At 40.0% G+C, this 26231-nt stretch overlaps 1 protein-coding gene across 2 annotated transcripts in view; it reads left to right on the forward strand.

Annotated features, from left to right (window-relative positions):
* ppme1 (protein phosphatase methylesterase 1) overlaps positions 1 to 11944 on the forward strand; it is a 62544-nt gene extending 50600 nt beyond the window's left edge. For both annotated transcript variants that reach the window (XM_043692210.1, XM_043692208.1), the window contains 6 exons: positions 3922 to 4078; positions 4912 to 5023; positions 5144 to 5188; positions 5586 to 5650; positions 6277 to 6344; positions 7010 to 11944. In XM_043692210.1, coding sequence (XP_043548145.1) covers positions 3922 to 4078; positions 4912 to 5023; positions 5144 to 5188; positions 5586 to 5650; positions 6277 to 6344; positions 7010 to 7028 — 466 coding nt within the window. In that variant the 3' untranslated portion in view covers positions 7029 to 11944. The remainder of the gene's footprint in view (positions 1 to 3921; positions 4079 to 4911; positions 5024 to 5143; positions 5189 to 5585; positions 5651 to 6276; positions 6345 to 7009) is intronic.
* Positions 11945 to 26231: the final 14287 nt, after the last annotated feature.

Below are 26231 nucleotides of genomic sequence, written 5' to 3' on the forward strand. Positions count from 1 at the left end.
CCCCTGGTAACTCGACCCCACCCCCCCCCCCCCCCACCCCCCCCCTCACAAGTATCCCAAAACGGTATACTTGTTATTGAGGGAACGGCCGCAGAGGGTCCCTGCACTGGCTGCTTCCTCCCAGTCCCTCTCATTGTCACCCATCTGTCTGCAATCTTTGGAGTTACTACTTCCCTAAAGCTCCGATCTATGGCCCCCTCTGCCTCCCGAATGATCCTAAGTTCATCCAACTCCAGTTCCCTAACACTGTCTTGGAGGAGCTGGAGATGGGTGCACTTCCTGCAAGTGTAATCAGCATGGACGGCCATGGCATCACTCACCTCAAACATGTTGCAAGAGGAACATTGCACTGCCTTCACTGCCATCCCTCTAAAAGTAACCTTTTTTTAAAAAAAACTAGGTCTAAAGAATAGAACAAGCAAAATGCAGCACTTACCTACTTACCACAACGGGTCTTATTATTAGGTTAGAGGAGGAGGGCGGGTGGGAGGCACTACCTCTGTAGTGCCTCGGGTTCCTCTCCTGCGCGCTTTTATAGGAAAAAAAAACCTACCCAGGTAAGCTTGCGCTACACCAGCTTCTGACTGCCCCTCTGGTCATCGTCACTTCCCCCTGCGGCTCCCGCTCTTTCTGTGAAGAGAAAAAAAAACACCGCTGCCCGCTAAAACAAACTGTCTCACCTTAGCTGTAGCCTTCCGGGTTCGTTTAAACTCAGCTGCTGCTCGCACTGAAAATCACAAGCTTTTGGAGTGCTGCTCCTTTGTCAGGTGAAATGACTTGTGATTTCATATGAACCTGTGTTGTGTGACTTTTGACTTTATGTTAGCATTGCTGGCCAGGCCAACATATTGTCTAATTGTCCAGCATGTAGTTTACTATTGGTTAGGAGAAAGTGAGGTCAGCAGATGCTGGAGATCAGAGCTGAAAATGTGTTGCTGGAAAAGCGCAGCAGGTCAGGCAGCATCTAGGGAACAGGAGAATCGACGTTTCGGGCATAAGCCCTTCTTTAGGAACTATTGGTTAGGAGCCAAGTGTCAGCCAAATGAGAGAACTCTCTTCCCTGAAGGATATTAGTAAACCAAATGGGTTTTTAACATAATTTAGTATCTTATAATTTTCTATAGAACGTTTTAAAAGTACAAAATAAATCTTGAGGTATTTCATAGAAACAGGGAAAATACATAGATGCACTAAATGCTGGTACAGCCAGCAATGCCCACATTCCACAAGTGAATTTCGAGGCAAAATAAAGGTCCTTGAGACCTGATGGCTTGGGAGGATTTAAATATGGCAAAGACATTCTTTCAGTTTTAGATCTCAAGACCAGAAGCCAGTATAGATCAGCAAAAACGGATGGTGTCCTTGAGCTTTGATTTGGCATAGGATAAAGGCATCTGAGTTGGACGACATGAAGTTTATGGATGGGAAGCCATTAGAATAGTCAAAATTAGAGGTGACTAATGGATGGGGGTTCAGTTGACAGATGACTGAAGTTGGTTTTTGGGGTGCATACAGATAAAGCTACAGAAATGGAAGTATGCAGTCTGTGTGTTGGATGTGATTTGGGGTCACTAGCTCAACAAAAGTTGGAATACAACACAGTTTGCAGATATTCTGGTTCAACTTAATTAAAGGAAGGGGAGTGGAAACTCTGAAGAATGTAAGCATTTTATATCAAAGTTCAACTGTTTCCATTGTCTTCCTAATATTTAACTGCAGCTTGACGGCTGATCCAAAACAAATTACACAGCTTACATACAGTGGCCAACAGATTAGGAAAAGTGGTGCAGGTGAATGTCATTGGCTTATGTTTAAATAGTGATGCTCTCTTGGTGAATGCTATTGTGGAAGAAGGTGTCAAGGATAAATTCTGGAATGAAGGTTCACAGTGGGTAGGAATACCAAAGGAGATTATGTTCCAGACAATAAAACAGTTGAGCTAAGCTACAGAATGCAGTAGAGTTATGGTAGGGGAATGCTATGATCAGTCAAGTCAATTGCTGTAGAATGACTGAGGAGAGAGAATATTGTTCATGACTGGAGACTCTAGTGAAAAGTATGGAGACGTGATTTGGTGTTTTTGATGGAAGAAGTGAGCATGAAAATGGGCAATAACAATAAGTGCTGGGGGTTGATGGACTGATGAGAGATTAGAGTGATTAAGTGTTGAGATGGTAACAGTCAGTCAGGAAGCATCCGATGAGCAGGAGAATTGACGTTTCGGGCATAAGCCCTTCATCAGGAATGTGGGAGAGGGTGGGAAAGGGGGTTGAGCGATTAAATATGATGGGAGGTAGCTGGAAAGGCTATAGGTAGATGCGTGGAGGGGTGATGATGATAAATCAGAATGTAGGGTGGAACGGATAGGTGAGAAGAAAGATGGGCAGGTAGGACAGTTCAAGACAGCGATGCCAAGTTGGAAGGTTGTATCTGGAATGAGGTGGAGATGAGGAAACTGGGGAATTTGACATTGATGTTTTGTGGTTGTAAGGTCCCGAGGCAGAAGATGAAGTGTTCTTCCTCTAGGTATCAGATGGCTAGGATTTGGTGGTGGAGGAGGCCCTGGACTTGCATATCCTTGGTGGAGTGGGAGGGGTTGTTGAAGTTGTCAGCCACAGGGCAGTGGGGTTGTTTGGTGTGTGTGTGTCCCACAGATGTTTCCTGAAATGTTTCGCAAGTTGGTGTCCTGTATCCCCAGTGTAGAGGAGACCACGTCAAGAGCAATGGACACAGAAAGTGAGGTGTTTGGAGCATCAAGGAATTAGGTTCAATTCCACCCTTGGGCAGAATGGAGTTTGCACATTCTCCCTGTCTCTGTGTGGGTTTCTTCTGGTAGCTCCAATTTCTTGCTGCAGTCCAAAGATGTGCAGGTTAGGTAGATTGGCCATGGAGAAAAATATAGGGTGAGGAGGGGTTTGGTTGAGACATTCTTCAGAGGGTCGGTGTGAATTCGATAGGCCGATTAGGTTGCTTCCACGCTGTAGGGATTTTATGATTCTAAGCAAATTTCTGTCCATACCAGTGATCAACCTAGTGAATCTTCCCTGGATTGCTTCCAATGCCAGTATATCTTTCCTTGGATAAGAGGTCCAAAACTGTTCAGTATGCCAGCTGTGGTCTAACTAGTGCCTTGTATAATTTTAGCAAAACATCCAAACATTTATACTCCATTCCCTTTTGAAATAAAGGCAAATTTCCCATTTTGTCTGCACTATTACCCACTGAACTTGGATGCTTGCTTTTTGTAATTCACACTCTGGGATCCCAAGATCACTATTTGCTTCAGCTTTCTGTAGTCTTTCCCATTTAAATACCAGTCAACTCTTCTATTCTTCCTGCATAAGTACATTAATTGCATTGTGCCATTATGAAAATGATGTCTCATTTAAGATGGATCCTCATTAAATACCATCCAAAAATTTACAAATACAATGAGATAATTTCAATTAGTTTTAATGGTCCAAATGGATAGTAAAACTCCAAAATTGCAGTAACAATCTGTTCTAACAGTTTCCCTCAGTCTCTGTTTAAACTTCAGAAAGTGTCCTGTATCTTCTGGTTTCAGATCTCCGACTGATGAATGGCAGGACTGCCAATAAAGTTACTACCACCTCAAAGCTGGGAGCTGCTAGAAATTAATTCTTGCTACTCCATAATGACTAGAGCAATCTATATACTGTGTGCAGGTGGTCATTGCAATGTTAAACAAATTCGCAATGTCTCAAACAATCTGGATAGATTTTTCGACTGAATTCTAAATTCACGACTTTCAGTTATGTTGATCAGTGAATTTAATCCCTGGGAACTAACTTTAGGTTACAAATAGAATTTTAGTGAAGTTGTAACAAGAATCTTGTATGGGGAAGTAATCACACTTCTAGAAAAGTTAAATATTTACTCGTTCTGAATTGTTTCCTCAAGTTGTGAGGATGATATCAACACTCCAGGGAGCTCCCATTCTGTTGTGGACACTGCTATTCATGAAGAGGAGGAGGATGAGGCAGAGGAGGAAGAAGGGACAGCGAAGAAAGACAAAGAACCTGAATCAAGTAAAAAATTGAAAGAAAGTAAAACTGAGGTAAGCGATGAACTGTGGATTTTAAGTGTAAGCCATCTATTCAATTGCTTTATTGTTTGTTTTCGTGAAAATGTCTTTTGTTACGTTTTCAACCTAACTATATTCGTGTTCTTTAAGTTGTGTGCCTTTTCCTTTTTTTCTCTTTGAAATTAGAAGTGCCAAGTAATGTAACCAGCTCTTAAAAATCAAATGTTAAATTTAAGTCTGTTTTCAAAATGTTTTAAAAATAAAGCTTTCTAAGTTAAGTGAATGTAGTAATTGATTTTATTGTTGGACTCTTTGTTTCTAGCAGTGTGGATGCTTATATGTGTTTTGTTCCTCTGTTTGTCTCTCTTCTAAATCCTCCTATTCAACCCTCTTCTGAAGACATTAATCCTTACTGGCTTCATTATTGCAGAGTAATCTAATGGCCATTGTATTTCTCTGCATCATCAAAGCGGCTATCTGGTTTCCTCTCTGAAAATATATCAGCAGGGAATACAAATGATTTTTTAAACTGCTCATAGAAATAATATGTCACAGTGCAGCTAGAGGCCATTCAGCCCATTGTGCCTTGTGTCAAGGTATTCAATCATTCTCACAACACCTGTTCTTTCCCCATACTGTTATCATTCACCAAAGGTGGAATGTAGTATCATGATGTGCAACATCACAACACAACACTGCCTAAAAAAAAGCTAGCTTATTTTTCCAAAATAGTTTGCTTTGTATGTACAGTATCTGAGAATTCATTATTTTAGCTGTTACAGCATTGATGGATTATTTCTGTTTCTTCCTCTGTCTAGGCTGTTCTGCTATTAACTAATAAAGTTATTGTATGTTTATTATTTCAGTACACATGGCGTGTTGAGTTGTCCAAAACTGAGAAGTACTGGGAGGGATGGTTTAAAGGGCTATCCAACCTCTTTCTCGGCTGTCCAGTCCCCAAACTATTATTACTAGCAGGTACAATTTCATCTTGGTCTACCTTTGTTCCTTTTTGAAAACTATTTTTATACGGTTTATTTTATACAGTCTATTAAATAAATTCAATAAACCATAGCTATCTTTTTTTCTATTTTGCAGGTGTTGATAGATTAGATCGAGATCTTACAATTGGTCAAATGCAAGGTAGTAATATTAACTTTTCATCTTTAATTTCAGCTGGTTGATGTTCTATAGCCTTAAAGTTTTAATATAAGTAACACGTGATTTTTAAATCTGTATTTATCATTAATGTAAATTCCATATTAAAAACGCTTTGCTTTTTATGAAACTTGATGCATGGTATTTCCATCTCCACTTTTTGTTACTTTGATCCTGTGTAAATAGTTATCTCGCTGGTTCCATCATGAATAGTGCTGATTTGTAATTTTGATCAGTTAATAATTTGATCAAAATTTAGCCTTTGTCTGAAGGGGGCGGGGGGGGAGAGCAACCGACGTTTGAGTCAATTTTTAAAAAAACTATTCTCAAATGACAACAAGGAATTCACTAATGTGATTATGATTCTCATTTATTTTATTAGGAAAATTTCAGATGCAAGTTCTTCCACAATGTGGCCATGCTGTACATGAAGATGCCCCAGACAAAGTAAGTCTCTGATTTTGTTATGGCATTCAAATTTTAACAAATTCTGAGCCTGAAAATTTGCAGACTTGGGTGAACTTAGTGACCAAGAAATGTCACCAAATCAGAGTGATAAGGAAGCATTTTATGACGTTGCTGATTTAAGCTGTATCACCTAAATTAATAAGTTGAGTTTTGTTTTAGCCGCCAGTAATTCTACATAAATAGTTTAGAATTGTAAAGTTTGCTAGAACCTTTTTTTTAATGATTTGAATAACGAAAATGCATGTGATTTCCTCAAAACTTTTACCAAACTGGACATGACAGACCAAAACTGACAAAATCTATAAATGCCAGAAGCCTGTAATAAAAAACACTATTTTCACCTGTAAGAAGGAAGGCATTTTGGATGTAAGGCCTTCCCCAGAACTGACTTGCATCTGCTGTGCCTTTCCAGTATTTTATGCGTGTTATTTTTGTATGACTATCAAAATCCTTCTAGGCTTTCGGTTAAATTTGTTTAACTTACTTTGTCTTTAGAAGTTTAGAATCTGATGCAGTGGATGAATATGATTGTTATAACCAGAGCACAAATCTAAATTTTCTTTTGTATTCAATCAAAGTGTGTCATCTTCAATTTTTTTTTCTAGGTGGCAGAAGCTGTTGCAACATTCATGATTCGTAATAAATTTACAGAAGCAAAGGGTGAAATCCAAAGGTTAGGTGTTTTATCTGTTTCTCATTGTACAAGATATTAGAACGATAGGTTTACAGTATGGAGCTAAACCATTCAAACCTGTATGGTATTTTTCTTAAGCCACCTAGATCAATCCTGCTTTCCATAACCGTATTAATTTCTATATTTCCAAAGAAGTTAATGACTTTTTCTTAAAAAATCAATATAAAGCATTTTAGCCTATTTTTCCTGATGGTTATTTTAATTTTGCCTGCATCTACCTCATCAAATTACTTATTACCTTCCTTGAACATCTCTAGAAGGTCAACTTATATATTTTTTTCTACATTAGTATATTTAAAGGCTCTGTTGGAGACACTGAACAGGTCTCAAAGCTTATTCCATTAAGCCATACCCACCAGATCAAGGAAATAACAAGAATTATGTGCATGCATGCATACTAGGGAGCCTGACATCCCATCCCAGGACTGTCCCACAAATATCTGCTTTTTGGGTGCCATTGCCATGGAGGAGAGGAATGTCATGATTTAAATTCTCATGACCCCATAAGGGTTTGAGAATTGCATTTTGAAAAATCCTAATATAGGTGGTGTATGCTGATCAGATAAAATATTTGCCATTTGCTTATATCACTCTCAAAAAAACTTGAACAGTTCTCTATATATTTTATATCTTTTTCTTTTCAGCACTTACCCCAATTTCTAATAGATCCAACAGCCTTCAAACTCAGCTTCGACTGTATACGCATTCCAGACCACCGAGAAATATCCACGTATCATCATCTGCCTAATCTGAGTAATACAGTGAAGCTGGAACGTCAGAACTCCAAAAGCCTATTTCACCCTGCTGTTAAATCTATATTCATTCATAGAAACTCTCATCGTTGGCACTACAGAATGACTGACTGAAAAGTGCAACCTGTTTCTGATTCAAATATTAAAACAATTAAAGGGGATTGCTTACTCAAAGTGTTTTTTTCTTGCACATGTTCTTCTATAGAACATGGAAATATGTTCATCAATTGTTTAGGAGTTGAGATGTTCTCTGGAACTTTGTTTGCAATACCAATAATATCTGTGGTTCAATTTGGGTCTGTTTTAGAAATGGGTTAGGTGTTCCTTGACATAAAAAAGAAAGTTTTAAAACAAAACAAGAGGAAAAGAGCACAAGTGTGCAGGGTAACCCAGAAGAAGAAGTCTAGTTGCTGGATTTGTCATCTCAAAATACAAACACTCCTAACTTTAGACATGTACTGACACAACCTAATTTACACTGACTTCAAAGTGCGCTTCTGGGATCAAACTTTATTGGCCTTAACTATTGGCATAGAAATGATTTTGCACTTCTTTGTGAAAAGATAAAATGTTTTTATTTTAAATGGGTTTGTAATCCAAATTGTTTATAAAATAAAGATTAGTGTTTTGGACCATGTTACACTAGACTGCTGTTCTAAGACATTAGTTGATGAAAGACATGGGTAGCAAGAACAATTATATTGCAGTCTGCTGCTAGCTGTGATGCACGTTCTTCCTTACCAGGAAAGATCTCTGAATGTGTGGTTATTCTATGATTGAGAAACTGCAGCAACCAGTTTCACATTAGACATATAGAATTGAGGTTTTTGTTTCTTGTCTAGAACATCCAGTAGACTTACTTGAGCACTGTTTAAATCAAGCTTCCTACTGAAGTGGACATATCTTTCACTTAATCTGAAGTTTAACTGGTGTGACAAAGCTTGATAGTGATCTGAAACTATTTAGTTTTAATGCGTAACATTACTTAAATATGAAAATTGCTGGAAAACTGAAAAAGGCAAAATATTGCAGATGCTATAAATCTGTAATCCAAAAAGCAAGTGGTGGTAATACTCAGGTCAGGGAGAGAGAACATTTCAGGTCTGTGGTCTTTTGTGGAACTATGTATGAATGCAGTCTTTTAATATTTTGTTCTTCACTGTGACCACTTACTGTTGCACATCATGGCAATCAGTTTTTAAAAGTTGGAAGAGAAATTAAATGTATTGAGAGATTACAAAAACTGTCTGGGCTCCTTGTATATCTGAACAATTATGACATGCAATATCTTTTATACAATGGTTGGAGTAAGGAGCAGTGAGACAACAAGGAATTGAGAGATGATTTTAAGCAGTGATTTTCTGCATCTTCCAAGCCTCCCCCAATCTTGATCAACCCTCCTACTTGAAGTATGCCTGCTCCCAAGTTGCAATCTGTATCTTTGGGAGTGTCTGGAGTACATCTCCAAACATATATCAAGCTCTTTGAATGTGCTAATCACAATCTTTGTGCCTATTTTGAGACCCTGCAAATGACCAGAAACTTGGTGATGCATGGACATTGCATGCTTGCGTTTTCAAGGTAAACTACAGCCTGACTAGCAGTCCTTATCATTCTGACAGTTCTTTATTTGGATTGACTGCAGGCCTTCAGTCCCTTATTCATGTAACCTTTATTTTTGAGGTACGTGCTCCCTTAACTGTCAGCAAAGAAGACGATGAGAGTAGAAACTGCTTTTTCCCCACCATTGGAGCACAATCTTTACAGCTGGGTGAAGACATTTGACAAACCTTTAGTAAGTGCAGCCAGAAACTAATTAGCTCTCAAAGGCAGCCTATAAGAGCTGTTTCTCAAAAACGATTCCAGGATTTTCACCATTACTATGGTCTCTGGAAGTTTATTCATTGTATTTTCTTCTGATGAAAGATACTTGACCTGAAACAATAAAACTTTCTTTTGCTCTCCTTCCCCCAGCATTTTTCTACTTAGCATTTTCTATTTTTTAAATTATTCTGAGATGTGAAACTTTCTGTCATGAATCTGTTCTTAGATTGGAAACAGACACTGAGAATATTGGAGAAACTCAGCAGGTCTGGTAGCATCTGAGGAGAAAGAAAAACAGAATTAATGTTTTGAGTCTGGTAAGACTGTTCAATATTTTAGTTTTAGTCATGGATTAGCCCTTTAGAATCATAGACAAAGAAATATTGAAAATAGAAACAGAAGTGAACTATCTGGCTCTTTGAGCCTATCCTGCCATTCAATATGATCATGGCAGATCATCCAATTCAGTCCTCTTTATTAGCTGAAACTAAAGAAGGGCTCGTGCCCGAAATGTCGATTCTCCTGTTCCCTGGATGTTGCCTGACCTGCTGCGCTTTTCCAGCAACACATTTTCAGCAGTAGCTGAAACGAAACCTCTTTGTATTCATAGAGTTTACTTTGAACTTATTTTACTTTTTGTATTCTGTTATCTTACTTTCTAGAAGTTATGCTTTCAGTATTGTGCACGAAGAAAAATATGCTCCAAGTGTCTTTTCAGCTAAATGGTAGAGCAAAATAATACTTTTATGTTGAAAGAAAAGATGATATTTTAGAAAGGCAGATTTGACAGTCATTAAACAGGTTGCTCGGTGAGGAAGTGGCTAATTAAAAATTATAAAAGCAACCTTTTTTTTTCTAAAAATTTGAGAATTCACTGTGATGATGGGGAACTCTCCAGATACAATCAAAATACTGTGGATACTGGAAATCTAAATTTAGAACCAAAAATTCTGGATGCACATAACATGTCAGGCCACATCTTTGGAGAGAGACACTATTCTGATAAAAGATCAACAAGCTGAAATATTAATTCTTTTTCTTCCACCATATATGCTGCTTGACCTGCAATTTTCAGGTCTGTCTCCAACTTAGACAGAGATTGTTTTGATTTAATTTACCAAATGAAACTGCCCTAGAAGATGTTTTTGCTTGATTTTTACATTTTCTTTTGAAGCATTGCTATTGATTCTTGGAATGTTTGGGGTGTAGTTAGATTATTGTTGTAAAGTTGTGGATCCACTGGCAGATTTTGGGCTCAATCCTAATTTATTTTTTTCTATTAAATATCTGCTGGTTTAATTTACTGACTTGTCTTTCATTTGAACTTACAAGTCTACCTGATTAGTTCCTTCATGTAAAAGGATGGTTCACTAATAATGGTGAGCAAAATTAAAATTCAAGTTGATACAAAGCTTGAAATTCCTCTAAAATGGTGAAATCACTTTGAAATGCACCACTTAACAGCTACTCTCCTGTAAATCTAACCATCATCCCTTCCCAATGTAGACGGATGTCTGGTGTTATGTAAGTTAAGCTCTGTGGCCTGCTTATAAAGTATATGTAGAGTGGTTTTGTTTAAAGTTGTTCTTTTAAGTGTGGCTGCTAAAATCTGAATCCATTTCAGGAATTGCAATGACGTACAAATAGGTAAATATCTACAGAGTAAAGTTGGATTTATATGTTAGTGTGTTGAAAAATGGAGTACAGAGGACCTATTTAACTACATAAACTATTTGATCTTGTATGCTTAATATGCTGCTCCTTAAACTGTGTATGAACAGATTTGCTACCAGATTCTGGAGGGCAAGTAGGACATTAGTATTTAAAAGAGGTAGTAATTTCCATGATGTAAAAATTGCACATTTATTTTGATCGTGGAAAGGCTCGATAAAATCTTAGGACTATTTTGAGAGAGGTCAAAGATCTTCCAAAGAAAGTTGAAGTAAGCTGAGTTTTACCTAAATCTGGGACATGTTGAGACTGCTTCTGTTGATTGGATGATGTTCAATACATGTTCCTCATTCTTGTTCCCAGTGTTGGGGGACATACTTCATATGCAATTAATTAAGATGGGGGATCTTAAAATTGATTGCAGTCGGCAGGCCATTTTTAAATGCAACCTGAGGCAGTCTTGAAAGCTGTTTCTGCCTCCTTACCAGCTAGTGACCATGGCTGAGCAAGCCTTGAAGATTGTTTTCACCACTCAGGCAACAAATCCATATATTAGCATAGAATTTATGGTAAATTTGCGTAATTCAAGTACATTTAGCTGGATGCTTAATATGTCTGAATCTGCGACTGTTTGTGTGTAACTAAATTTGGACATTAAAGCCACTATCACTTGAAGCAACATGTGGCCTTTATATGAAACTACTTTAAATTAGGATTTGCCAAGAAGGAAGTAAATAATAATATTGAAGTTTTGAAATAGAGCTGGATAGTTTACTTTTAATAATGTTTTGATGAAAATTTCAAAGTTTCAGCCTTTGAAGCACTTGATTTGCATGTGTCTGATTCTGTTTCTGTTGGTATTTTTTATGAAGTATGACTGAGATAGAAACACTTGAATGCAAAGAATCACTTGAATTTACTGCTCCTTAATGGTTTAAAACAAGCAGAGTGCTGAGCTATTAAAGCTCTAAGTTCACCACAGGATTCAAAGTTACTAAGTTCAAAACTGCACACTGTGGAACAAACACTTGAGCATTACCAACTGAACGATGCATGATACTGATTAATTTCTAACTGAACCAATCTGGCTTTAATAGTTTTTGCTTGCGAGTCCTCCTAGTTTCTTGCCATGCGATTACATTTCCATGAGTTTGAGGTAATTCAGAAGTTAAGATATGTTTTTTTAAGGAGGAAAAGTTTGACATCAAACATATTGGCTATAGTAACTTGAATTGTTCATCATATTCAATGACAATACAACAGCATGTTCAATAACTATGTCATTGATTTGTAGTAAATAGCAAAATAAAAAAAAATTGTGGACTCTGCCAATTTGTTCACTTTGTCAAAGTTTATTTTAGTTTTATTTCTTGTGGGTAGAGAAAGAGTTGAAATATTTGAATTTCGTTTTGTTTGTGTTATTTTTGACCACTAGGTGGAGTTTAATCTCATTTAAATCTGAGGGAAATTGGTAGGGTTTTTTTAAAAGAAATATTAGCAAGGACTGTCTGCAGCTCAGTTGAAGAACCAAATGTAATGGTATATACAGAGGTGGAAGAATCTGTCACAGCAATTGAAAATAAAGTATTTAGCAGATTTTTATTACAGATGGGGGTAATAGTTTGTGCCTTTGTGACCTGTAGGCTTGACCCTTGGCTCTGAGGTAATTCAAACTTTGCTGTGTCCTAAATCTTATGCACCCATCACCATTCTCCTTACAGATGCTCCTGTTAAATAATGCATTGATTTTAAAATGTTCTTATTCCCATTTTCAAATCCTCCCGGCCTCTGTAATCCCCTTCTGACTTACAATACGTGGGGATATTATCGCTCCTTTCATTTTGGCCCCTTGAGCATCACCAAGCTCTGGAATCCCATCCCAAATTTCTCTCTCCCCCTTTATCCTTGCTTTCAAGAGCCATTTTAAAAACCCACCTCGAACAAATGTGTGCCCTAGTATCTGCGATATAGCTGGCTGTCAAATTTTGTTGTTTTGAATGTTAATGCAGCATCATTCTGAGTAATGTCTGAGTCCTAACTATCTTGCTTTGTCAGCAACTGTCCTGCCAACATAAGGACAGCAGTAAACATGTTTGCTGATGTGCGCAGTGTTAAACATCATTCATGGCTCCTTTTATATACAGTGGAAGTCTGTGTTGTCCTGATAATTGAGCATAACCATGAATTTCTTAGATGTATTAAACTTTTAAGAACAACATGGATTTCTTTTAAAAGGTTTGCAAGCCAACATGTTGCTGCTTGTGAAAATTCAGTGTAGCTGATATTCGGTTCTGAGAATAACTATGGAATGTTACACCTGACAGGTGTCAAGGGAACATCAGACAGTAACACTTTATAGGGAGAGATATTGGTAAAAGGAAAACTCACCTGTGATTTTTGGTGGCTGCAGAGAAAATGAGGGGCTGATTAGCCCCAGCAGAAAACTATATCTCCTGTGGGTTGTGTCCCAGACTACAAGCATGATATGAGTTGAAGCAAAGGCTGCTCTGAGTAAGGGTAAGTGTTTTACCCTTCTGGGAATACACAAAGGGGACAGAAATCAACTGCAATCCTTGGTTTCTGTGTGCCAAAATGCTAATATGCTAGCTTAGAATTCAAGTTGCACCTTGCTAAAGTGTCCAATGGAGGGTCACACTTGCAAATTTCCAATAGACATCCCCACGTATGCAGGTAAGAAGAGATGATAAATTATCCTCCTTATTGCTGAAAACAACTCAAATGAGAAACTATTGAAGGAAAGTGTGCAAACGTAATGCAATTAACAACAGAATCAAGAATTTCTAAATCTCTTCCAATGCCCGAGGTAGTGCTACTGAAATTACCCACCTGAACATTGATGTTTCATAATCTTATTCTTTGTCGACAAACCTAAAACTGGTTTGTATATAGTTTTAGTTGTACTTTAGAACAAGGGGCAAATCTGTGTATCTGTATCCTGTTTTGTTATCTCTTCTTGTGGATAACTAGCTAAGAAAAATCATTTTAAAGCTCAAGAAAGCTTGATTAAATTGGGTCCTTTTCCAACATACATATTTTGTCTTGGAAAAGGCGAGATATTTATTTTAATTTAAATATAAAGTTCCTATAGTTCTTGCAGACCATGGGACTGCTCTGTCATTAGAGAGTGACTGGTGGTGGTTTAACGTGCGGGTCACCATGCCTCAGTTGAGTGGAGAGGTTGAGAAGGAGTCCTTCATAGTAACCTCAGCCAGTGCTGACCACCCTCCACCCAATCCTGCCAATTGATTGGCTGACTAATAGAGAACAGAGGGTTAGGATCTGCAGGATAGTTTCAGGATAACAACCTGGGGCCACAATTACTGACATAGGCAAGTTAAGTGACAAGGGGAGAAAGAATGGCAGATAGAATTTAAGATGGAATGTTTTCTCTTTAATGCTTCTACGTTTTTGCCTTGTATATATCTGAAAGATCTTTAAGCTTTCATGTAGCTGGTGTCTGATGATGAACAGAAGAATAATTGCTGAAACCAGCTTTTCCTAGGGCAGGAAAGTTTGCTGGCATTGGTAAAGTTATTGAAAAAACTAACTAATTTGGTTATTTAGCAACTGGTTAATTATGGTGTTCCACTCTGCTTTTCAACTTGGTTTGTTGCATATTAGAAAGATATTTTTCAAAACCTTCATTCAATTCTTTGGTCACTTAAATCCATATCACTGCTTAATGAAATAAGTCAATTGCAGTTGAAGATTATGCAAGGAGAACAAATATGACATTGTATATAACTGCTACTCCCGCTGTGTACAACAGACTTTTCACTGCTTTGAAACATTGTTTCCATTGGTAATGGATTTTGGTTAAACTTCAGATAAATATTCTTTTGTCAGATGCATTTCACAGAGAACAAAAATGTGAAAAGTCAAAAAATGCATTCCAGGACCAAGGCTATGTAACACCTAAACAGATCTGCTGCTCACTGATAGCATGTTTTGTACAGCTCAGAGTGTGTGTATATAGGCTTGGCTACTTCCCAGTGTTTTTTATTTCTTTACCAAAGAACAAGCGAACCATAAAATTATTAATGCTATGCTTAAAGAAAAACATTTGTTTTGAGGTTTCTATATGCAGACTCCATGGGGCTGGTTACCTCAGTTGGCTTGTGGTTCAGAATAATGACAACATGTGTTCAATTCCCATTCTGTCTGAGATAGACATGGGAGTTGGCTTCTTACCCTGCCTGAGAGTGGTACGAAATTGTGATTTTTGAGAAGATTTGTAGCTCAGGTTGAGGTTCAGGTTATAAGTTTGCTCGCTGAATTGGTAGGTTTGTTCTCAGATGTTTTGTCACTAAGCTTGGTAACATCAGTGAACGTCCGGTGAAGTGCTGGTATTCTGTCCCACTTTCTATTTGTGTGTCTTGGTCCTTTAAGGCAAGTGATAATATTTCCGGTTTTTTTATTTTCCAGAGGTTGGTAAATGGGGTCCAAATCGCTGTGTTTACTGATGGAGTTTCAGTCTGAATGCCAGACCTCCAGGAATTCCTGTGCATGTCTCTGTTTAGCCTAGGATGGATGTGTTGTCCCAGTCAAAGTGGTATCCTCCTTCAACTGTGTGTAAGGATTCTAGTGATAACTGGTCATGTCTTTTGATGGCTGGTCGGTGCTCATGTATTCTGGTGGCTAGTTTCCTGCCTGTCTGCAGGATATTTTGTAAATGACATTCATTTTCCCGGTTGTTGGTACAGAGGAACCTTGATTATCCAAACGAGGGTGGCACAGTGGCAGAGTGGTCAGCCCTGCTGCCTTACAGCACCAGTGTCCCAGGTTTAATTCCAGCCTTGGGCGACTGTGTGTGGAGTTTGCACATTTTCCCTTGTCTGCGTGGGTTTCCTCCAGGTGCTCCAGTTTCCTCCCACACTCCAAAGATGTGCAGGTCAGGTGAATTAGCCATGCTAAATTGCCCCATAATGTTAGGTAAGTTAATCAGAGGGAAATGGGTCTGGGTGGGTTACTCTTTGGAGGGTCAGTGTGAACTGGTTGTGCCGAAGGGCCTGTTTCCACACTGGGAATCTAATCTATTTTTTTCAGATAATTGATTATTCGGTTAATTGATTTGATTTTCCTCCTGGGGTTCAGAGTTTTCTGTGACGTCTGCTCCCTGTTTAGAAGACAGGCAGCAGCACACCATGTGCAGGCCCCTGTCTGACCCCACCCCACACCCGCGCGCAACCGGGGCAGCCAGACTGGACACCAACAGTAAGGCTGCTGCTGCCTTTGTGGGGTAAGTCTCCAAATAGCGTATACACACACACATGCACACACAACATTTTACTGCAAGTTTTTGACAGGTTACACCTCTGCCCTGTACAGGACAATGTTGGAGAGCTTATCTGAGGAAGGAGGGTTTAGGGTTCACCCCTGTGTAAAACTAGGGAAAGTGTGGGGGGAGAGAGAGGGCAGGAGGTCAGTCATTTAGAGTCGGTACTTGGACTGTTCAGGACTGTTCTCTGCAACATTTCAGTGAACTGAGTTCGTTTTTAATCATTGTCCCTGTAAACAAAATACGTGATCAGGGTTGAAACAGCTCTTTGACGTAATGTTTCTATCGGGACTTTGAGATCCCCTTCGGATAATTGATATTCAGATAATCAAGGTTCCTCTGTAGAGGGTCCTTTAGTAGCTGTTTCAATGTGTTGGTAGGTTCGTGGGCTATCACGATGCCAATGGGTAGTAGTCTGGTAGTCATCTCTGAGATATCTTTCTTTGTATGGTAGTGCAGCTCCAGTCTCTGGGTGTGTTATGTCGTCTTGTTTAGGTTTGTTGTTTAAGAATCGGCGGACTATGTTTATTGAGTACCTCTTGTTCTTGAATGCGCTGTAGAGGTATTTTTCTTCTGCTGTTCATAGTTCCTGGATGCTGCAGTGTGTTGTGGCCTGTTTAAATAATGCCCTGATGCAGCTCCGTTTGTGGGTGTTGGGATGATTGCTTCTGTAGTTGAATATCTGGTCTGTGTGTGTCGCTTTCCTGTAGACACTGGTTTGCAATTCTCCATTGACTGTTTTGTTTGTTCCACTGTGACATCTAGGAAAGGAGTCTGTTGTTGTTCTCTTATTCTTTGATGAAATTTATGCCAGTAAGGATGTTGTTAATGATATTGTAGGTTTCCTCTAATTTGTTCCATTTTGTAATGACAAAGATGTCATCCACATAGAGGACCCAAAGTTTGAATTGGATCACGGGGCGGGCCCCTCATTCTAGTCTCTGCATCACTGCTACTGTTAAGTATCCTTATATTGGTGATCCCATAGGTGTCCCATTTGACTTGTTTGTAGGTCTTGTTGTTGAAGGTGAAGTGGCTAGTAAGGCACAGGTCTACTAGCTTGAGGATGCTGTCCTTGCTGCAGTCTGGCATTTGTATATTTGGTTCGTCAAGTAGTGAGGTCACTGTTTCTTTGGTCAGGCTGATGTTAATTGATGTGAATGGGGCAGTTATGTCAAAGAAGACCATGTCTTTGTCGTCTTCTATCTTGGTGTCTTTGATGGTCAGGAATTCTTGGGTGGGGTGGCATGGAGAGGACCTATCACCTTCATCCCCACCTGCATCTGCCCATCACATTCCCAGCTATCTTTCTCTCCCCTCCTATTTATCTCTCCGCCCCCTTGAGCTACCCCTCATTACTGATGAAGAGCTTAAGCTCGAAGCGTCAACTCTCCTGCTTCTCAGATGCTGCCTGAGCGGCTGTGCTTTTCCAGCACCACACTCTTTGACTCTGATCTCCAGCATCTGCAGTTCTTTCCCTGTTACCTTAAAGGACTGGTGGACATGCATACCAAGGTCCCTGTGATCCTCGTTGCTTCCCAGGGTCCTCCTATTCATCATGTATTCCCTGTCTTGTTTATCCTGTCCAAGTCCATCACTTACACTTATCTGGATTGAAGTCCTTTTGCCACTGATTAGTTCACTTGACCAGCCAGTCTGTATCGTCCTGTAATCTAATGCTAAGTTTCTCACAATTTACCACCTCACCAATTTTCATATAATCCAGAAACTTACTGATCAACTTTCTTACATTCAAATCTAAATAATTTAAATATATCATAAACAGCAAGGACCCCAACGCTGATGCCTATGGAACCTCACTGGATATAGGCTTCCAGTCACAAAACATCCCTCAACCATAACCCCTGCTTCCTACCACTCATCCAGTTGTGGATCCAATTTGCTAAATTTCCTTGGATCTCATGGTCTCTTACCTTTTGATACCAGTTTCCTATGCAGGACCTTATCAAAGCCTTGCTGAAATCTAAGTAATCTATATGAAAAACATTATGCTCATCTACACCTCTTCGAATAATTCAGTCAAGTTCATCAGACATGACCTCCCCTTACCAAAGCCATGCTGACTGTTCTTGATTAATTCCTACCTCTCCAAGTACAGATTAACTCTGTCCCTCTGAATTGCTTCTATTAGGTTCCCCATCACTCAGGTTCGACTGACTGGCCGATAGTTTCCAGGTTTATCTCTTGTTCCATTCTTGAATAACATAGCACGTTGGCTTTCCAGCATCCTCTGGCACCTCTCCTGTAGCCAGAGATAATATCCCTGCTATTTCCTCCTTTGCCTCACTAAATAACCTGGTATACATTTCATCCGGCCCTGGAGACTTGTCTACTTCTAAGCCTGCCAGACAACTCAGAAACTCCTCTCTATCTATGCTAACTTTTTTTAAAGAATATCACAGTTCTTCTCCCTGATTTCTACACTCTCAATGTCCCCTTCACTAGTGAATACTGGAACAAAGTATTAATTTAGAGCCCTACCTGGGTTCTTTGGCTCCCAGCACAAATTGTCACTGTGGTCCTTATAGTAGGCTCTACTCTGCCATAATTACTGTTTTACCCTTAATGCTCTTAAGATTTTCATTTACTTAATTTGCCATTATTCTTTTAAGTTCCATTTTCTCATTCCTAATTTCCTCTTTAGATTTCTCCTTGCATATTCTGGACTCTTAGGTTTCTACTGTTTTGAGCCCCAAGTATCTGCCATAAGCCTCCCTTTTTCTCTTTATCCAACCCTGTATATCACTTGATAGTCAATGTTCATAGGATTTGGTAGTCCGACCCTTTGGCTTTATTGGAACATGTTGCCACTGTACTCACCGTATTTCCTTCTTGAATGCACCCCACTGTTCTGACATAAATTTACCTAAAAGTATCTGTTCTTAGTCCACTCTGGACAAATAATACTTGGATCTTAATAAAATTGGCCTTCCTCAGTTTGGTATTGGACCCATCCTTGGCCTTTTCCATAACAATCTTGAATCGAACAAAGTTATGATCACTGTCTGCAAAATATTTCCCTGTTGATACTTCAACCATTTGCTTGGTTTCATTACCCAAAATTAAGTTCAGGACCACCCCTTCTTTTTGTAGGGCTTTCTGTGTACTGGCTTACAAAGCTCTTCTAGATACATTATAAGATTTATGCACCCTCTTCCCCCAGTTAATGTTGGAGAAGTTAAAATTCCATAGTATTACCCTGTTACTTTTACTTGTTGGGGAACAACATAAGTTCTCAAAAGAGTGATCTTAAAGATCGCATAGTCCCTCGAACAATATCTATTATATCAGTTCAGCCTGTAACTTATTACTAACATGCAATAAATGAATTTTTGTTCAATTGAAGAGCCTCTACAAGCTAAACCAATAAGTACTTTTCCTTTACCAAGCCTTGACTAATCCTGATCTTAATGGGGATGGTGGCAGCAAACACAGTGAGGTGCAGGCCCAGTTTGACTGTATATACGTCAATGAACAAAGAAGTTCATTCATTACTCCTGCCTTGGCCCGGGACTCAGTTTCCCTGCTGTTCCTCAACAAACTGTGTTTGACTGCTAATCAGAACATGCATGACAGAAACTAACTATGACTCGGTGCTTGATATTGGTCCAAACAAAACTCACCAATTAATGTGATGTGAATGATCATTACTAAAGTCCAGTAATTAATTATTGTACTGCCATCTTGTTTAAATTACATGTTTTGTACATTTGTCATGTTTCTGCCTCAGTTAAAAATCAATATTGACCACAGCTAGTAGCATTTTTCGCACCCCCCCACAGTTGTGTTTTCCATTCTATGATTGCTTTCCCGAGAGTCTCACTAAAACTACCTGAGAAATGGTTTTGTCAGCAGGGCTGTGAAATGTGCAAGTACTTGCCTCAGTGGGAGTATTATTGGGCAGGATTTGTTTCCTTATGAAATGAATATAGTTTGAAATGAGTGAGAGCAGTTTGATTCTTGTAAGAGATTGGGGTTAGTCGAGATTTCAGGTTAACAACGTCTTCCTTTTCGTAATTATACACATGGAGCACAGGTATTTTCATAACTGGAATAATGTTATCTCTACACCCACCTTAGCTCATCAGCAGCCAAGACCTGCATCCCAAATTTGACTATCCTAACCAATTTCATATTCATAAAAAAAATCTTTGAATACATACATAGTCACAAACGCAGTTCGATTCTGTACAATAGCATATGAGGAAACAAACCTGAGGACTGACCTTACAGAAGTCATGATAGGCATGGTGGGCTTGGTAGGGTGAATAGCAAATGTCTTTTTCCTAGAGTGGAGGAGTCCAAAACTAGAGGGCATAAATTTAAGGTGACAGGGGTAAGTTTTAAACAGCATCTAAGAGTTATATTTTTCAGAGGGTGGGTTACATGTGTGGAACAAGCTGCCAGAGGAAGTGGTGGAGGTGAGTACAATTACCTTTAAAAGATATCTGGTTGGGTATTTGAAGCAGAAGGGTTTAGAGGGATATGGGCTAAATGCTGGCAAATGGGACGAGGTCACATTGGATGTCTGGTCGGTGTGGACAATTTGGACTTAATAGTCTGTTTCTGTGCTGTATGAGTCTATAAAGCCAACATTGGAGTTTGACTCTATCCAACAAACAAAGGCATCACTTGCTTGTATAAAACTATATTTACGTATACTTGAGGCACTAGAAGTGTCTGATAACTGAACGGACCCCTATTTAACCAACAGAAAGACCTCAGACAGTGGTCTTTCCCCACTGTGCCTTGGCAGAAGCTGCCCCAAGCTTTAGTGCATCCCTTTCTCTTCCCATCTTGTACCCTTGGTAAATTTGACTTCATCTAAAATTCTGTTCTTTGACATCAAGAGCTGCTCACCCGTCACCTTTTTCCTCACTTTTGTTTCTGGGTCCCATGTGCCTTGAAATCCTCACTCTTGTTTTCAAATCCCTCCCTGACTTTGACCCTCCATATCTCTATATCCTTCTTTAGACCAACAATCTCTGCTCTTCAGCCCTCTTGCAGATCAGTGATTTTTATTGCTGCACTTTTGGTGGTTTGGGCCTTCAACTATCCAGAACACAAGCTCTGGAATGGCTTCCCCAGACCTCTGCATCTCATTTCCTCTGTGTAAGACAGTACATAAAACCCATCTCTTTGACAAAGTTTAACAAAGAACTGCGCATGCTGAAGATCTGAAAGGAAAACAGAAGGTGCTGAAGAAACTAAGCAGATCTAGCAGCATCTGTGGAGAGAGAAAAACACAGGTAATGGTTTTAGTGCAGTGACCCTTTTTCAGATCTGATAGTAGCGAGGAAAAGGTGTTTTTTTTCTGATGATAGGGGATGGGAGAGATGAGGAATGAACTGATGGGTGATAAAGGAGCCCAGAGAGAAAGAGAGAGAGAGAGAAAAGGGTAGTATGGCAGAAAAAGGAATGGCTGATAGAATACCAAGGAAGGGCTGAAAATGGTAATGGGGACAAAGAGTATGTGAAAATAGGTTGGGTGTCTTCAAAGCAGAAAATGTGTTGCTGGAAAAGCGCAGCAGGTCAGGCAGCATCCAAGGAACAGGAGAATCGACGTTTCGGGCATAAGCCCTTCTTCAGGAATGTCTTCAAAGCAACCCATTTCATGACAGCCTGGGGTGTGGGCTGGGTGAAGGACTTGGAACTGGTGTTCAGGCTCTGAAATAATGGAATCTGTGGGGCCCCAGCCATCAGATAAGATGCTGTTTTTTCCAGCTTGGCACTGAGCTTTATTGGAACACTACAGCAAGCCTGAGGTAGAGATGTTGGCTGGGGAACACGAGGGTATGCTGAAATGGCAGAGAACAGGAAGCTCAAGGTCACTTTTGCGGACAGAGTGTAGGTGTTCCATAAGGCAGTCGCCCAGCCTGCATTTTGTCTCCCAATGCAGAGGAGAGCACATTGTAAACAGACTAGATTGAGTGAATTGCAGGTCAAGCGCTACTTCACCTGGAAGGTGGCTGGGGCCTTGGATAGTTGAGAAGGGGATAAACGGGAAGGTGTTGCACCTTCTGCAGTTACAGGGGAAGGTGCTATGGGGGTATGGGGGATTTTAGGAGTGAAGGAGGAGTGGACCAGGGATCCTGAGGGAATGTTCCCTGTAGAAAGCTGACAAGGGAAGGAAAGGAAATATGCATCTGGTGATCTGCTGGAGATGGTGGAAATGGTGGCTAATGATCCTTTGGATGTGGATGCTGGTGGGGTGAGATGAGTAGACCTTTGACAAAGCACTCGGTCACCTATTCTGATAGGTGGCCCAGTGTCCAATTTTACTTGATAGTGTTCATGTACCTTGGGATGCTTTAATAGGTATTTTATATCCTTGTGGCTAGTCTACCATGTAGTGAGTCCAAAATGTGGAATATTACAGAATCTGGAGGAGCATTAGTGTCCTGCAGCAGCTGATCGACATGGTTGAGCAACAATAGATGTGATGAGCTCCCAGGGGAACAGTCTGGCAGGTGCTGTTTCTTTATTAAACTGCTGCAAGATGGTCGCCTTCAGCAAAGGTCTCATGGTAGATGACTAAGAGGCACATTAGCATAGTTTTACATTTCTGCCCCAAACTTTAGTAATTCTTCTCCAAACTCCTTGGGATAAAGGCCCAGAAATTCTAATAAGGTAGGGGGGAAGCAGATAAGAAACCTTATTTCAGAGCCTTATTAGACTAAAACTTAACAATTTAACTTCCAGTTACATTATGTGTTAGAACATAGAACAACACATCCTGTTACAAGCCTACAACAGGATGTTGGCATCCTGTTACAAGCCTATCCAGGGATTCTCAAACCTAGCAAAAAATTATCGAAACCATTGCTTCACCCTTGCTTCTTTTGCAGATCACTTTAAGTCTATACCCACTTATTTCTGCTCTTTGTCCAAGTAGATACATATGTACTGCAAGAGTAGATTTGGTACTGCTACCCTTAATACTATTTCCATTAGTTAACTCTGCTTCGTCTTCTTCCCCTTCTTAGCCTCCAAAACTTGTATTTCCCATTTGCAAATCTCTACATGATTTCTCCTATTTTCATTTCCCATTTCCATTAGATTGGTTCATATTAATGGGCAAAGTACTGCAATTAAACTAACACAGAGAACCCTGTAGAAACTCACTAGGTCTGGCAGCATCTCTGTGGAGAGAGAAGCAGAGTTAATGTCCATGTCTAGTATAACTCTTGCTCAGAAAGTACTGCAGTAGGTTGTCATTGCCTTCACTGACTATGAGACTATCTGATCCTGCTATGAGGTGGATTGGCAGGATTTACAAGAAGACAACTCCTCAAGGGCAAATATGTCAGGAAAAAGAGGATGGCCAGAGTGGGGGTAGGGCCGACTGGGGAGGGAACTTGCTCCTGGAGTCAGGGGAAGTAGGGGAGATCCTTAATGAATACTTTGTTTCAGTATTGACTATTGAGAGGGACTTTGATGTTTGTGAGGACAGTGTGAAACAGACTGATATACTAGAACAGGTTGATGTTGGGAAGGAGGATGTGCTGAAAATTCTGAAAATGTAAGGATGGATAAATCCTTACATTTTCAAATGGGATAGGATATACCGTACTACAGGAAACGAGGGAAGAGATTGCTGCACCTTTGGCGATGATCTCTGCATCCTCACCGACCACTGAAGTAGTGCCAGATGATTGGAGGGTGGCAAATATTATTCCCTTGTTCAAGAAAGGGATTAAGGAAAAACCTAGGAATTACAGAGCAGTCAGTCTTATATCAGTGGTGGGCAAAGTATTGGAGAGGATTCATGATTTATGATTACTTGGAAAACTAAAGTTTGGTTAGAGATAGTCAGCAAGGCTTTGTCAGGGGCAGGTCATGTCTCACAAACCTTATTGAATTCTTTGAGGATGTGACAAAACACATTGATGAAGCTAGAGCAGTGAGTGTGGTGTACATGATGTTAGCAAGGCATTTGATAAGGTTCCCCATGGTAGGCTTATTTAGAAAGTAAGGAAGCATGGGATACAGGGAAATTGCTGTCTGGATACAGAATTGGCTGGCTCATAGACAGAGGGTGGTGGTAGATAGAATGTATTCAGCCTCTAGCTTGGTGACCAGTGGTGTTCCACAGGGATTAGTTCTGGGACCTCTGCTGTTTGTGATCTTTATCAATGACTTGGATGAGAAAGTGGAAGGGTTAGTTAGTAGGTTTGCCAGTGACACAATGGTTGGTAGAGTTGTAGATAGTGTGGAGGGATGTTATAGGTTGCAACAAGACATTGACAGGATGCAGAATTGGGCTCATAAGTGGCAGATGGAGTTCAACATGGAAAAGTGTGAAGTGATTCAGTTTGCAATGTCAAATTTAAATGCAGAATACAGGGTTAAAAGGCAGGATTCTTGGCAGTGTGGAGAAACCAAGGGATTTTGGGAGTCCCTGCTCATAGATCCCTCAAAGTTACCACCTAAATTGATAGGGTTGATAAGAAAGCATATGGTGTGTTGGCTTTCATTAGCAGGGGATTGAGTTTAAGAGGTTATGCTGCAGCTCTGTTTCGCTTTGGTTAGACAAAGCTTGGAATATTTCTTTCATTATAGGAAGGATGTGGAAATTTTAAAGAAGGTGCAGAGATTTACCAGGATTCCTCCTGGACTGAAGGGCATGTCTTATGAAGAAAGGTTGAGGAAGCTAGAGCTTTTCTCACTGGAACGAAGAAGGATAAGAGATGGCTTGATAGATGTGTACAAGATGTTGAGAGGTGTAGATAGAGTGGATAGCCAGAGACTTTTTCCCAGGGAGGAAATGGCTATCACAAGGGGACATAATTTTAAGCTGATTGGAGGAAGGTTTAGGGAGATGTCAGGGGTAGGTTATTTACACAGAGTAGTGGGTCTGTGGAATGCATTGCCAGCAGTGGTAGTAGAGTCAGATACATTTGGGATATTTAAGCGACTCTTGGATAGGCACATGGAAGATACCCCTCATTGTACTATGTAGGTTAGTATGATCTTACATTAGGATATAGGGCCAGCACAACATCGAGGACCAAAGGCCTATATTGTGCTGTACTGTTCTATGTTTTATGTTAAGTAAGGATGTGGAAAAAATACTGGCCCAACCAATGATGCCTGTATCCCATTAATGATTTAATAAAATTTTAGCCTGTTTGACCACATTATGAAGGCATTTAAGATTTAAACCTGGAGATTCTAGCCCAGAGGGATGAATACTATCACTGTGTCACAAATTTATCTTTAAAAGTTGGTTCTGCGTATTTAAAAGGAGAAAGTGAGGACTGCAGATGCTGGAGCTCAGAGCTTAAAAATGTGTTGCTGGAAAAGCACAGCCAGTCAGGCAGCATCCAAGGAGCAGGAAAATCGACGTTTCGGGTGTAAGCCCTTCTTCAGGAATCAGGAGTAAGCCCTTGAAAAGACACAAGATGTGAAACAATTTAACATTTAAATATCATCTTTTTAAGCTTTCAGGGCCAGTTGCCAGAGCATGTACAGCCATTGGGGTCATCATACCAGAAGGGGGCTTACAAAGCAGGGGGTATATATTGTACCCAAGCTTCTAACCAACTAATTGATGGCAAAATATCTAAAAAAAAGTGTGAAAACAGATCTGATTGGATGTAAATGTCATTTACACTCTAAAGGCTACAAACTTGTAGGTCTCATCTATTAGATTAATGTTTGCATCTCGGGGGATCCAAGATGGCGGCGACCCAGTAAGACTGAGTCTATAGTGCTCCTCCCAAGACTTGGGCACAGTGGGTCACCTACCCCCTACCAAGCTCACCAAATCATTTATAATAGTTTTGTAATTTAATTAGTTGTGTAATATTACATTTAAACAATTTAATCCTAAGTTAAAATGACTAAAGGGAAAGGAGCCCGAGGCTCTCAGCAAGCAGGAACCCCTCCCCCACACTCTCCAGCTGCAGCAGAGGCGCCCACAGCCGCCCCGGGGGACTTACCAACAGTAACAAGCCTTGCAGAAATGCTTTCCAAGCTTGACTCGAAGATTGATGCCTTTATCGTCGAATCCAGGAACCGTTGGGAGTCGTTGTCGGCCGCGCTGAAGAAGCACGACCGTGAAATTGAAGAAATTCAACGCCGAGTCGGAGGGGCGGAGCTAAAGGCCGCGACCTCGGAGACAACCGCTCAATCGGCCGTGGATCAGGTCCGGACTCTCGAGCAGCGAGTCCGGACCTTGGAAAATCATATTGACCTCGATAATCGAGGTCACCGAAAAAATATTCGTTTGCTGGGCCTTCCCGAACAGGAAGAGGAAGGCCAGCTTACAGCATTCCTGGAGCAGTAGCTGCCACA

This window comes from Chiloscyllium plagiosum, chromosome 6, assembly GCF_004010195.1.
Source record: "Chiloscyllium plagiosum isolate BGI_BamShark_2017 chromosome 6, ASM401019v2, whole genome shotgun sequence".
NCBI lineage: Eukaryota > Metazoa > Chordata > Chondrichthyes > Orectolobiformes > Hemiscylliidae > Chiloscyllium > Chiloscyllium plagiosum.